The sequence below is a fragment of the Dermochelys coriacea genome, chromosome 3 (assembly GCF_009764565.3).
Source record: "Dermochelys coriacea isolate rDerCor1 chromosome 3, rDerCor1.pri.v4, whole genome shotgun sequence".
Lineage (NCBI taxonomy): Eukaryota > Metazoa > Chordata > Testudines > Dermochelyidae > Dermochelys > Dermochelys coriacea.
In genome coordinates, this window is record NC_050070.1 from 179,645,480 (window position 1) to 179,660,397 (window position 14,918).

At 44.7% G+C, this 14,918-nt stretch overlaps 1 protein-coding gene across 1 annotated transcript in view; it reads right to left on the reverse strand.

The window, feature by feature from the left end:
* C3H2orf73 (chromosome 3 C2orf73 homolog) overlaps positions 1-14,918 on the reverse strand; it is a 38,558-nt gene that overhangs the window by 12,941 nt on the left and 10,699 nt on the right. Inside the window, 4 exon segments of the mRNA XM_043511494.1 lie at positions 1,839-1,919; positions 1,922-1,991; positions 4,128-4,359; positions 12,444-12,944. Coding sequence (XP_043367429.1) covers positions 1,839-1,919; positions 1,922-1,991; positions 4,128-4,359; positions 12,444-12,944 — 884 coding nt within the window.

Here is a 14,918-nt window from a genome sequence, read left to right on the forward strand (position 1 = left end):
CTGTATCCGGAAAAAGAACAGCATAAGCCCATATATGCTCTAATAATTTGTTAGTCTCTAAGGTGCCACAAGTACTCCTGTTCTTTTTATAGGGAACATTGCCTCAAGCTAAACCAAAGAGAGGGAATTTTTCCTCTGCTTTTGAGAGAGAAGGCGAGCTGTGCTTGCTCCTGTTCCCATTTTTAATGCCAGGTGGAGAAGTGATGCCTATGCATATAATATCTACAATGCTTTGGAGTTTTTCAGCACTACATAAACCTAAGATTCTCTGGCCTGTTCTACTCCCTTTGTGCTGCTCAGGCTGCATAGAGAACAAGAACTAGTTAAACTCTCCAACTGGGTAGTCCCCTTGCCACATGTTAAAAATTGTCCATGTCCAGGCTCGCTGTTGGCATGTGGGAACTCAGTACAGCAGAGCATCTGGGCCATATATTTTTATTTCAATGGTATTATTTCACTAACTGTACCAATGTTGGTAGAAGAAAAATGCTGGGTTGTTAAACAGAAAATGCTTTGTTTCATTCTGTCAGGTTTTCTGACATTTAAATAGTCACTAAAGTGATCAATCATTTTTTGGTGGAGAACCATGCAACTCATCAGTAATACACTGACACTACTGTTCTTCATGACTGCTGCTAAGTTCTTCTCATTGCAGTATTCTTGGATATAATAAAGTGGTAAGCAGCAATCCCTTCAATCCTGGCATATCCAACAAGGGTGTTGGTCTGAGGACCAGTTGCCCACTTAGAAGAAATATGTATGGAATCAGAAAATGCAGCTGCTATTGCGTGAATCATCAAAATAAAAATAAGTGACTTTAATCACAGTAGCATGAAGGCAGCTCTGCTTGCTGGTACCACAGTTCTACAGAGCATGTAGAGAGATCCAGGCATGAGAGTATTACTAATACAGATATCATGGCCAGTTAGCTCACTCCAGGCCCCTTCCACATATATGCGCACTGCTGGTTGCCTCATGCCTCTCTCTGATTTTATGGAGGATAAGAATCCTGAAATTTCAGTCACTATTATAACACTGCATGATGGAGGTTCAGCTCCCACTTGGGCCATTTTAACAAATTTGATGAAGGCTTCCTTTCATTACTTTGTTCTACAACACAGCTGGAGGAAAGGTAAGGGAGTTACTATACACCTGTTTTGGGGCACAGCTCAGAAAATTTTCAATCTTATTCACTCTTGACTTGACTGAACCTTTTTAACAAAAGAACATTTAATGGAGTAGAAAGATCACCACTTAGGTGACCAACCACAAAACAAAGGGAGAATAGTCAGAGCAAACAGCTTCTTTCTGATCAAAATATTCATCCAAAATACCTAGAGAACAATTACGAATACCAAATACATTTGAAACTGATGGGAATAGTTCAAGGACTGTTTGCAATTCAGTCCCCAGCTATATTTAAAAATTAGACATTTCCATAATTTGTATAATCTGAAAGAATTTGTTTGCAAACTGAAGAAGAGGGGGAGCCAATAGGAAGTATTTGTATTCATTATATACAGTGGTTGTTATTAAATGGACATTTACCAAGCGTTCAGACATCATAATGATAAGTGCAAGAAATATGGATGGATAGGTAGATAGAGACTCAGCTCTTAGTTGCATTGTTGTAAATCCAGACTAACTCAACAGACTTTAATGGAGTTACTCCAAATATACCCTGGTGCAACTGAGATCAAAACTTGATCCAAAGTCAGACAGCAAAAGATCCCATACAAAAGTAGTGCACTACCTGTATTTGTTTATTCTGAATATAGAGAAAAACTACACCTGACTTGGCCGGAGGGAAGGGGGGGAGCTTCCCTACAGGTTCTTACCTATTCCACAGGAAGGCTGTAGTTTACTGCTGTATTTAGTTGGAGAAGACAATGTACAGGTTGGCTTCTGGAAATCATTCTCTGAGTGCTCTGTCGGTCATAAGGTGGACTATAATGATATACACATGGTTCCCCACTTGGCCACCAATGATGCTTTAAAGTCAAAGGGAAGAAAAATGTATGTCTATCCAAACAAACACTTAGGTAATAAAGCAAGTACCGATAGAATGCTTCTCCAAGTCTCTTTCAGTCCTCCACAAGTTTTCAAATCCCTCATCTACTTCCACTATTGCTTAGCACATTCTGACTCCTAAATAGGAGAAAATCAGCCTAGTCTGAAGTTTGATTGATATGACCCCATTGATATCCAGCATCTTTCTCCCCCTTCTTCTTCTGCGCTGCACTGAAATTCTTCTCTCTCACCCCCCACTGTGTCAAGGAAAGGTTCCTGCAAGGGAGAGGCAACAGAGAAAGGCTCCGAGCATGGAGTCTCCCCCCCGCTGTAGCCTTTCCCTGCTGCTGGACCCTTTTATTACTGTGGGGAAAGCTCAGGCAGTGGGACATTACACTGCTAAAAATTGCCGTGTGGACATGGGAGGCACTACTTGGATGTGTAGAGAGCTATGTATGGTATATATCCTGGGGGTGCAGGCATGTAGAGCACTGTACTCTAAGCCAGCCTTTCTCAAATGCAGCCACCGTGGTCACATGTGGCCACAACCTCCTGGGCTGTGATGGGTGGGGGGGAATTAGCGGTCCCTTCCCCCCCGTTGCTCCTGGATGCACTGCCTTGGTATTGATTGCTGGAGCCACCATCCGGGGTTGTGCCCTGTCCCCCGGAGACAACTGCTATAGGAGCAGGCAGGCAGTGAGTTCCCCACCTTTCCAGAGGCAGTTGGGCTCAGGCTTTAGGCTTGAGCCCTGGGTTGGTGGGGTGGCAGGCTCCGTCTGCACAACTTCAAGCTCCATCCCCAGGCCCTGTCCCCCGGCCACCAGGCTTCAGGATCTGGCTGTGGGGCTTCAGGCTCCAGCCCTCCACTGCCTCCCATCCCAGGTTTGCCAGGGCTGATTAAGTCTGTTGTGAAAAGTGATATTAACAAACATACAAGTATCACTTTTCACAACAGACTTACTAGCTAGCAATAAATAAATTATGATTTGGACATCTATTATGTGCATATTTAATTGTTTTTCCTAAAGCTAATTAAGTATTTTAGGAAAAAGTGTGAGAGCAGCCACCAGCAAGAATTGGTGGCCACATTCTGAGGCCACCAAAATATTTGTCCTGAGAACACTTGCTCTAAGTCAGGGATCTCGAACTCAAATCACCACAAGGGCCACATGAGGACTGATGCGGCCCTCAGGCCAATGTACTACTGACCCCTTTTATACAAAGGTACAAAAGCCCCCACCTGCTCCCAGCCCCGCCCCCACTCATCCCTTCCATGAGGCCCCGCCCATGCCCTGCTTCTTCTCACCCCTTCCCCGCCCCCATTCCAACCCCTTCCCCAAATCCCCGTCCCTGCCCCACCTTCTCCCCTGAGCATACGGCTCCCCACTCCTTCCCCTCCCTCCTGGAAAGCGCTAAGCACCACCAAACAGCTGTTTGGTGGCGGGAAGCTCCTGGAGGTAGGCAGAGGAGCAGGGATGTGGCACGCTGTGAGAGGGGGTGAGGGGAGCTTGGCGGCCACAGGAAATAACTCCAGGGGGGTGGGGACGGGGTGCTTGGTGGGCTGCAGCAAATAACTCTGTGGGCCGCATGTTTGAGACCCCTGCTCTAAGCCATGTCTCACTGTCTATACTGTTATTTATACCTGCGCTAGCTGGGCATGCAGTGTCTGCACTCTGCATGCTGCCACAAGTGTAGATGTAGCCACAGAAATTTGATATACAAATACCCTTTTTAAGAATCACTGTTCTCTTTTCATACTAGTACACAAAAAGAATCATATTAAATTACGAACTACAGTGTGCTAAAGTAAATCCAAGAATATGACTTAAACTTACAAAGCAAGGACAATCAGAGTTTAGCTAACTTGCCTTTTTTGTGCCTGGCTAATACAAATATCCTCACACAGTGGATGATTTTACATGTCATATATGCTGCAAAACCTAGGCACAAGAGAGTAAGTTAAGCAGAGATTTTAAGGCGTAATACTCTATTTCCTTACTAGTGAGAGGTTCATTCAGATCCTTAGGATTAGTTAATGCAGTTCTTTTGTACAACATACATGTACATATTATGTAGAATATGACCTTAATTTGAAAGATAATGCAAAATGCTCCTACCTTTTTAGCCATTGTGCCTTCTGTTTCCATATAGTATATTGGTTCATTTAAGAACCTTACGTTGGTGTTAATTAATTTTGCATAACGTGGTTGGGGATTATTGCGCCACTCTGGTAAATACGAGTGCTGGAAAGACTGTTTATTCTTTTTAGGTATATATTCACCACTGATCTTTTCTATTTTCATGTTTACTTCTGGTATATCAATATTAAATATTCTATAAGTATTTGGGCTGAAAGACATAACATGACAAAGAGATGATTATTTCCATACACAAATACCAATATTTGTTGATAGTATAATAGTTATATCACATAGAAGAGGATAATAAAATACCTGCTAAGAACTTAGTAGGCCTGATTCTGATTTCACTCACGACTTTCCAAATCCAGAATAAAACTGATTTCAATGGAGTTACTCTACATTCAGATGGTCATAAAGGACAGCAGAGTTTAACTCTACATCCTGATTAGGATCTCTCTCACTACTTTTGCACTAACATATCTACTCTCTTCACTGGTGTTACTCATTATAAATACCTGTGTAGGTGAAATCAGGATGAGGCTGTACAAATAGCTTCTGCTGACTGGGCTGTTACAATGTGAGTTGCATCCCAGGACTCTGATCCCCTTTAAATAAACTTATATCAAACTTATGGATGTATCTTACTTGATAATGAGAGCTCAAGACCATTTCACATTCTAAATTCTTGGGCTGGACTGCATAGTCTCAAATCCTTCCTCACAATGCCCAGCATTCTATTCCTGATCCTTCAAAATCCAGTTTTTGCCCTGGACATTCTACCAACACAATGCTCCCTAGAATTATTAATGACTTACTTGTAGCCAATTCCCACATCTCACTTTTCTTCTTATCTTCTTTGACTTATTAGCTCCTTTTGACACTGTGGATCCCTCACATCTCTATCACCTTGGCACATATGTTTTTTCTGACTGGATCTCCAATGCGTTTCTTCCAACTTACCTAATAAATCTTTTACATCATACTAGGATAATAACCTTTTTTTCCTACATCCTCTCTCAGCTGGTGTCCCCAAGGGATCTGTTCTTAGTCTCCTACTCCTGTATTTATACTCTGCCTTCAGGACGCTATCTCTGATCACAGCTGCCAATATCATTTACACATTAATGACTGTCAAGGTTCCTTCCCCACTCTGAACTCTAGGGTACAGATGTGGGGACCTGCATGAAAACCTCCTAAACTTACTTTTACCAGCTTAGGTTAAAACTTCCCCAAGGTACAAACTATTTTACCCTTTGCCCTTGGACTTTCACTGCCACCGCCAAATGTTTGACTCGGTTTACTGGGAAAACATTGTTTGGGAACGTCTTTCCCCCCCCCCAAAATCCTCACCAAAACCTTGCACCCCCCTGCCTGGGAAAGGCTTGATTAAAATCCTCATCAATTTGCATAGGGGACCACAGACCCAAACCCTTGGATCTTAAGAACAATGAAAAAAGCATTCAATTTCTTACAAGAAGAATTTTAATATAAGAAAAGCTAAAAAGAATCACCTCTGTAAAATCAGGATGGTAAACACCTTACACGGTAATTAGATTCAAAACATAGAGAATCCCTCTAGGCAAAACTTAAGTTACAAGAAAGACCCAAAGACAAGAATATTCATTCTATACAGCACAGTCTAATTTCTCAGCCATTTAAAGAAATCATAATCTAACGCATATCTAGCTAGATTACTTACTAAATTCTAAGACTCCATTCCTGTTCTGTCCCCTGCAAAAGCATCACACAGACAGACAGACCGGCCCTTTGTTTCTCCCTCCCTCCAGCTTTGAAAGTATCTTGTCTCCTCATTGGTCATTGTGGTCAGGTGCCAGCAAGGTTATCCTAACTTCTTAACCCTTTACAGGTGAAAGGATTTTTCCTCTGGCCAGGAGGGATTTTAAAGGTGTTTAACCTTCCCTTTATATTTATGACAATGACACTCAATAAAATTTCTCCTTTCCTTCCTTTTCTCCAGCAATCTTTCATTCAGGCTTGTTTCCATTTCATAAAATGGAATAAGTAGTTAAATATTCAAATTACAAAGAAAACAGCACCCCAATTAAAAAAAAACAGACTATCTCAGAAGTATTTCTATGTGAATAATGAATAAAGTGAATAAATACTTTATTAGAAAAATAAATAAATAGAACTGATAATTAACATAAAAGTTATAGCTAGTGTTTCAACAAAAAGGGCCTTCCTCAGAACCAAACTTATCCATAGACCATAGGAAGAAATTTCTTATTTATGCAATAGCTTCCAGTCATGAACAGGAATAAACCACCACATAATACTACCAGTGGATATCAATCACTTATCTCATACTAATAATTGCTGGATTCAGAGCAATTAACAAGTAAGGAGTCATTGAGGAGCTTTGTCTCCGACAAGATACTTTTGTATGCAAACATTAATAATAACTTTATTAGCATGATGGTAATGCCTAGAGGCCTGATCAGGATAAGGACCCTTTTGTGGGGAAGCTGTACAAACACACAGTAGAAAGACACAAATGACAATTTTCCATTGACTTCAGTGGAAGTGGCTCAGCTCTCTGAAGAGTTTACAATCTCATTTTATGCTAAATGTCATTTCTGTTCACTAATACAATAGTCTTTATTTCAAGATATTTTGTTGGACTGGAAAAGTTACCAAAGAAAAAGCAACTTTTACCTGTAGCAGTACTTGGCAGGATATCCCAGGATATTAGGGAGACAAGGTAGGTGAGGTAATATCTTTTATTGGACCAACTTCTGTTGGTAAGAGAGAGAGAGAGAGAGAGAGAGAGAGAGAGAAGATTTTGAGCTATACAGAGCTCTTCTTCTGGTCTGGAAAAGGTGAGCATCATAGCTAATACAAGGTGGAACAGATTGATATAGCATGGGTAGATAGCGTGTATTCTAAGAGACCATTCAAAGTGGAGTGGCCTATTAACTTCACCTTGAATGGTCCCTTGGAATATGTACTAACTACCGATGCTAAACAATCTGTTCTACCTTGTACTTAGCTATGATGCTCAGGGCAAGTCTATACTACAAAAATAAACCAACCTAATTTACGCCAGCATACCATTGCTGCAGTAATTACATTACTTGTGTATGTATACACTTTGCTGCTTGTGTTGGCAGTGCGTGTCCTCAGGAGGAGCACTTCCACCAACTGAATTGTCGGTATCGGGCACTGTGGAATAGCTTCTGAAAGCCAGCAACAGTTGATATCAGTCTAACTCAGGGGTGGGCAAACTTTTTGGCCTGAGGGCCACATCTGGGTATGGAAATTGTATGGCAAGGCATGAATGCTCACAAAATAGGGGGTTGCAGTGCAGGCTCTGGGGTGGGGCCAGAAATGAGGTGTTCAGGGGCTGGGGATTGGGGTGTGGGTGGGGGAGGGGTCCAGCTGGGAGTACAGGCTCTGGGTTCGGGCAGGGGATGAGGCGTTGGGGGTGCAGGAGGTTGCTCTAGGCTGGTATGGAGGGGTTCGGAGGGTGTGAGGGGGATCAGGGCTGGGGCAAGGAGTTGGGGTGTGGGAGAGCATTAGGGGCACAGGCTCCGGGCAGTGCTTCCCTCAAGCATCTCCCAGAAGCAGCGGCATGTCCCTTCTCTGGCTCCTAGGTGAGGTGCAGCCAGGTGGCTCTGCAAGCTGCCCTGTCCACAGGCACCACCCCTGCAGCTCCCATTGGCTGTGGTTCCTGGCCAATGGGAGCTGCAGGGGCAGCACTTGGGGAAAGGGCAGTGTGCAGAGCCCCCTGGGTGTCCCTACGTGTAGGAGCCGGAGGAGGGACATGCCGCTGTTTCTGGGAGCCACGCGGAGCAGGGCCAACCTCCGATCGCATTCCCCAGCTGGAGCACTGGAGCAGGGCACGCCCCGGACCCCACTCCCCGACAGAAGCTTGAGGGCCAGATTAAAACATCTGGGGGGCCAGATGCACCATAGTTTTCCACTCCTGGTCTAACTACATCAAAATTGACTGTATACCTCTTGTGGCAATGGAGTTATTAAATCAGTGTAGTGGGCAAGTTATGTCGGTGGGAGTGAAATTTTAGTGAAGACACTACACAGTTAAGTCAATGCAAGGCAGTTTACATTGAGCTAAGGGCTTGTCTACACTGGCAATTTACAGCGCTGCAACTTTCTCACTCAGGGGTGTGAAAAAAACACTCCCCTGAACACAGCAAGTTTCAGCGCTGTAAAGCGCCAGTGTAGACAGTGCACCAGCACTGGGAGCTGTGCTCCCAGCGCTGGTAGCTAAGGCCCTCGTGGAGGTGAGTTTTGTAGAGCATTGGGAGAGAGCTGCGCCACAACCAAACAAGCCACGTTAAAGCCGTGCTGCGGCAGTGCTTTAGCATTGCCAGTGTATACTAGCCGTAACTCTGTAGTGTACACCAGGGCCCAGAATACCTTTTGCAGACCCGAAGAAGATCTCAGTGTAGCTTCAAAGCTTGTCTTGTTCACCAACAGAATTTGGTCCAATAAAAGATATTACCTCACTTACCTTGTCTCTCCAATATCCTGGGACCAACACAGATACAACACTGCATACAACAAGGGAAATTAAAAGGAACAGTCAGAAGAGTGAAATGCCTGCAAGCTGCATGGAAACTATTTATAAATACTGTAATAGTGGCTCAAATGAAATGTATACCCCCCAAATTAAAAAAAAAAACACACAAAAAAAAGCCACCATGGCTAAGCAGCAGAATAAAAGAGGCGTTTAGAGGCAAAAAGACATCCTTTTAAAATTGTAGTAAAATCCTACTGAGGAAAATAAAAAGAAACAAACCTTCAGACCATAAGACCTAAGAAAGTGTAAAAGCATAATTAAGTAAGCCAAAGAAGGACAAAGAGCAACTAGCAAAAGATAAAAATGATTTTGCTGTTAGTTTTTGTAAGGATATCAGAAACAGAAAGTCTACCAACAATCAGTGGGGCTATGAGACAGTCAAAGAGATAAAGGAGCACTCAAGGAAGACAAGCTGTTGCAGAGAAGCTAAAGGAATTCTTTGCATTTGTCTTCACTGCAGAGGATGTGAAGGAGACTCCCACACCTGAGCCATTGTTTTTAGGTGACGAATCTGAGGAACTGAACCAGACAGAGGCGTCAATAGAAGAGTTTTGGAACAAACCGATAAATTAAACAGCAATAAGTCACCAGTACTACATAGCATCGACCCAAGAGTTCTGAAGAAATTGCAGATCTACTAACTGTGGTAGGTAACCTACCGCTTAAATCAGTCTCTGTATCAGATGACTAGAGGATAGCTAATGTACACTGATTTTTAAATAAGGCTCCAGAGGCAATCTTGGCAATTACAGGCTGGTAAACCTAACTTCAGTACCAGGCAAATTAGTTGAAACTATAGTAAAGAATAGAATTATCAGACATAGATAAACACTATATGTTTGGGAAGAGCCAACATGAATTTTGTAAAGAGACATCATGCCTCACTAATCTATTAGAATTCTCTGAGGGTGTCAACAAATGTGGACAAGACGATTCAGTGGATATAGAGACTGGGAATGGATGAGTCATTACACAAAGTAAAACTATTTCCCCATGGTATTTCTCCCCCCACCCCACCCCGCACTGTTCCTCTGATATTCTTGTTAACTGCTGGAATTAGCCTACCTTGCTTGTCACCATGAAAGGTTTTCCTCCTTCCCCCCCCGCTGCTGGTGATGGCTTATCTTAAGTGATCACTCTCCTTACAGTGTGTATGATAAACCCATTGTTTCATGTTCTCTGTGTGTGTATATAAATCTCTCCTCTGTTTTTTCCACCAAATGCATCCGATGAAGTGAGCTGTAGCTCATGAAAGCTTATGCTCTAATAAATGTGTTAGTCTCTAAGGTGCCACAAGTACTCCTTTTCTTTTTGCGAATACAGACTAACACGGCTGCTACTCTGAAATCAGTGGATACAGTATACTTGGACTTTCAGAAAGCCTTTGACAAGATCCCACACCAAAGGCTCTTAAGTAAAGTAAGCCATCATGAGGTAAAAGGGAAGGTCCTTTCATGGATCAGTCACTGGTTAAAAGATAGGAAACTAAGGGCAAGAATAAATTATCAGTTTTCACAACGGAAACAGGTAAATAGCAGGGACCTGCAAGGATCTGTAATGGGACCGGTCCTATTCAACACATTCATAAATGATCTGGAAAAGGGGGTATAAACAATGAGGTGGTAAAGTTTGCAGATGATACTAAACTACTCAAAATTCTTACATCCTAAGCCAGAGGTGGGAAAACTATGGCCCGCGGGCCACATCCGGCCCGGTCCCTGAGCTCCTGGCCCAGGAGACTAGCCCCCCGGCCCTCCCCTTCTGTACCCCCTCCCTCACAGCCTCAGCTCACTGCTCCGCTGGCGCAATGCTCTGGGTGGCGGGGCTGCGAACTCCTGTGGCAGCGCTGCTGCAGAGCCTGGCCTGACCCGGTGCTCTGTGCTGCACGGTGCGGCTGCCTGTCCTGGAGCTGCCGCGCCATCAGCCACCGGTGCTCCAGGCAGCGCGACAAGGGGGCAGGGAGGTTGGATAGAGGACAGGGGAGTTCGGGGGGTTGTCAGGGGCCGGGGGTGTGAATAGGGATCAGGTCAGTCAGAGGGCGGAGAACAGGGGGGTTGAATGGGGGCAGGTGTCCTGGGGGGGAAGTCAGGAAGGAGTGGGGGTTTGGATAGGGCGGCGGGGGGCAATTAGGGGTGGGGGGTCTGGGGGTGGTCAGGGACAGAGAGCGGGGGGGTGGATGGGGCAGGGGTCCCCAGGGGGGCTGTGAGGGAACAGGGGGCATTGGATGGGGTAGGAGATCGGGGGGGGGGCTCAGGGGTGAGAAGCGGGGGGGGGGTTGGATAGGGGGGCAGGGGTTGGGCCACGCCTGGCTGTTTGGGGAGGCACAGCCTCCCCTAACCAGCCTTCCATACAATTTCAGAAACCCGATGCGGCCCTCAGGCCGAAAAGTTTGCCCGCCCCTGTCCTAAGCTGACTGTGAAGAGTTCCAAACAGATTTCACAGAACTGGGAGACTTGGCAACAGAATGGCAGATGAAATTCAATGTTGATAAATGCAAAGTAATGCACATTGGAAAACATAATCCCAACTATGCATATAAAATAATGGGTCTAAATTAGTTGTTACTACTCAAGAAAGATCTTGGAGTCATCGTGGATAGTTCTCTGAAAACATCCGTGCAGCAGCAGTCAAAAAAGTTAACAGAATGTTAGGGATCATTAGGAGAGGGATAGATAATAAGCCTGAAAGTATCGTAATGCCACAATATAAAACTAAACATCTTGAAAACTGAGTGCAGTTCTGGTTGCACCATCTTAAAAAGGATGTATTAGAATTGGAAAAGTATAGAGAGCGGCAACAACAATGATTAGGGTTATGGAACAGCTTCCACATAAGGAGAGATTAAAAAGCCTGGAATTGTTTACTTGGAAAATAAATAAATACGGAGAGGTATGATAAACAGCTATAAAATCATGAATGGTGTGAAGAAAGTGAATAGGGAAGTGTTGTTTACCGTTTCACATAACAAGAACCAGAGGTCACCCAATGAAGTTTTAAAACAAACATAAGAAACTAGTTCTTCACACACATAATTAACCAGTGAAATTCATCGCCGGGGGGTTGTTGTGAAGGTCAAAAGCATAACTGTGTTCAAAAAAGAACTGGGTAAGTTCCTGAAGGATAGATCTATCAATGGCTGTTAGCCAAGATGGTCAGGGACACAACCCCATGCTATGGGTATCTCTAAACCAGACTGCCAGAAGCTGGGACTGGATGACATAGGATACATCATGATCTCTTCATTTGCCTAAAGGATACTGGGCTAGATGGACCATTAATCTGATCCAGTGTGGCATTACGCGTCTACAGCCTCCCAAGGCGCACACACGATTGTAGGTACATAGCACAGGGTGCCGTGAGATAGAAAGATCAAGCAGTTCAGCTAAAGACTTAGATCCTGTTCCTGCAAGTGTTACTTATTTGAGGAATACTCGGCTCCCAGTCAGAAGACTGCAGGAGCGGTGGCTGCCCAGGTAAGCGAAGGCTGGCAGCATCAGGCCCTGGGACAGAGGTTATGAAGGGCTCAGTCCCCAGGGGCCTGAGCAGAGGGTGCTGAGCCCGTGGCAGAACAACACCCAATAGCACCGGACCAGGTGCTAACTCCTCCAGCACCCGCGCAGGGCCCGGTTCCTGCAGGGCCCGTCCCTCAGGGCTGGCCCCCGGCGGTTACAAGGATTGGAGCCTGGGCCTTGCAGAGCCAGAGAGCCCGCCGCAAAGGCAGCACTTACAGCGGGGGCGGGGGCGCCTTCTTCCTGCGGTGCATGCTGTCCCCTGGAGCCCGGCGCCTTGGGGAAGAGGGGGAAGTGAGAGGGGACAGAGGGGGTAACGGGGATGCAGGTGGGGGCAGAGAGCAGACGGAGGGTGGACGCACTTGAGAGCGTGGGGAAGGGGCGGGAGCACGCAGCGGGCAGCAAGAGGTGCTGAGGGGGGGGCAGAGGCCGCGGGCGCGCGGGCGACACTCCGAAGGCGGCGGCGGCGCTGCCCCAGCCCGCGCGTTCTGTTGCCGCGTGGTTGCTAGGAGACGCGGGGGGAGGGCGGCCCTCGAGTCTTCCCCCGCCCCCCCCGGGGAAGCCCCGCCCCGCCCCGCCCGTCTCGCCCGGGCTCTGCGGCCTCCCCCGCCGCCAGGCGCTGCAGCCGGGTTTGCAAGGGAATCCCCCTCCCAGTGCGTCCCCGAGGGGATTGTTTTGCGGGTTGCCTCCAGTGTAGGCAAAGCCCCGGTCAGATCAGACCTGCCAAAAACAGAAAGCGCTGGGCTGGCCAGAGCATACGTAGGTCCAGAAACTGAAGAGGTCCGGAGCTGGTATTGAAAGCTGTTTAAAAAACAGTATAAGCAAAATGTTTTCCCCGTTCCATCCCCGATCATAACCCTCGGTCAGTTTTATAAAGCCCCGCAAGAGCTGCGGTTGAAAACGTATTTCGACAGCAGTTCAAGGGAGCCCAGAGCTGAAAACCATTTTCCAAAGCCCTTCAATTGCCTGTTACTGGTGGGTGATAACAGCACGACACCTACTTTTGAAGTATCTGCCTTTTTTTAAAATGAGGACGTTCAAGTTTGTCTGCCTTCCTCTCCGAAAATTAAAAATGTCAATTCTGGAAATTGTAAATCTGCACATTGTATGAATTCAGTAACTTGACTGATGGAGAAGAGACATTTATTTCAATTGTGGGTTTCAGAGTAGCAGCCGTGTTAGTCTGTATTCGCAAAAAGAAAAGGAGGACTTGTGGCACCTTAGAGACTAACACATTTATTTGAGCATAAGCTTTCGTGAGCTACAGCTCACTTCATCGGATGCATTCAATGGAAAAAACCACTGAATGCATTGGATGAAGTGAGCTGTAGCTCACGAAAGCTTATGCTCAAATAAATTTATTAGTCTCTAAGGTGCCACAAGTACTTCTTTTCTTATTCAATTGTGGTTTTTAACCATGAATTAAAATTAAATTAAGAACTTTTTATGGTTGTTTTATGAAAGGTTTTGGATATTCTGGTTAGACTGATACAGAGATTACTTCCTAGAGAGAAAGGATTATAGTAATGAGGTGGAACACCTGGTTTTTCAATTGTTTACTATAAATCCTTTCAAGAACAATTGGATTTTAGGAGTTATCTAGAGAAGGATTTTTCATTCTTTTAAGTTGAGAGATCTCCCTGAAGCTAAAATTAGGTAACAGGTAACACTGCATTTAGTTACCACAAAGTGGGGTTAAGAAAGGGATAATATTGATTTAAATTTAATTCAAGAAAAGTAGACTACAGATCTCCTAAATCAACCTGCCTATGTCCTTAAACCAATTTAATCTGATTGGTCAATTCAAAAGCTTCATTTTTCCTTTCCATGTGTGTATAGGATTTTTTAAAAAACATTTATGTTAAATGTTTGTTTATAGTGAGAGGAACTATTTGATCGATTAAATCATTATCTTCCTCTAGAAAAAAATCAAACAAACTTTTACACAAAGAGTTCCGTACAGAAGTGAACTAGTTCTAGGTCAGTAACATTAGCTTCTCTAGTTTCAAATAGCTAGAAAGGTTGATCTCTTCCTTTGCAAACAGTGCTCATTCAACTCATTACTTGCAGACTTATTACCCAAAACTACTCCATATATTTACATAATTATAGTTTTGGCACGTGCTGCTGTAGTGATGGCCATGTCATCACTTTCCCTATAAACTTGTGTTTAATGGATTTATAATTGTCCCTTACAATTTTCCCCTGGATGAAACTTGCTCCACAAGGTCTCAGCCTGGGAGAAGGAGAATGTGCTCCATGCACTGAATGTGGGAAGGAGCAGCACTGGTACAACTAGGGCTGTTATATCCAAGCATTTCCTGTAGCCACCAGCTAAAGCTACAAAGACCAGTGTGGAAATAAGACTGTTTTAAATATTCCTATGCAGGAAAGGACTTTAACGTGAAGGGAGAGCAGCACTTTAGGATCAGTGAAGTTAACCCTATCTCCACCTCCAACTTGTATTTTACAACACTTTCTCTTTTCTGCATGCCTGATTAAGAGAATCCCTATGGCCTTACACTGTCAGAGAACATACTTCACCTCCACTCCAAATATCCTCGGGATCAGTGGCAGTGGCCTATGGGGGCCCTAAGCAAGAATATTTCTTCTCCCCACCAACACATAATAAGTGAATAGGGGCCCTCTTTGAGCTGCTAGGGGCCCTAAGCAATTGCTTAGTCTGCTTAAACC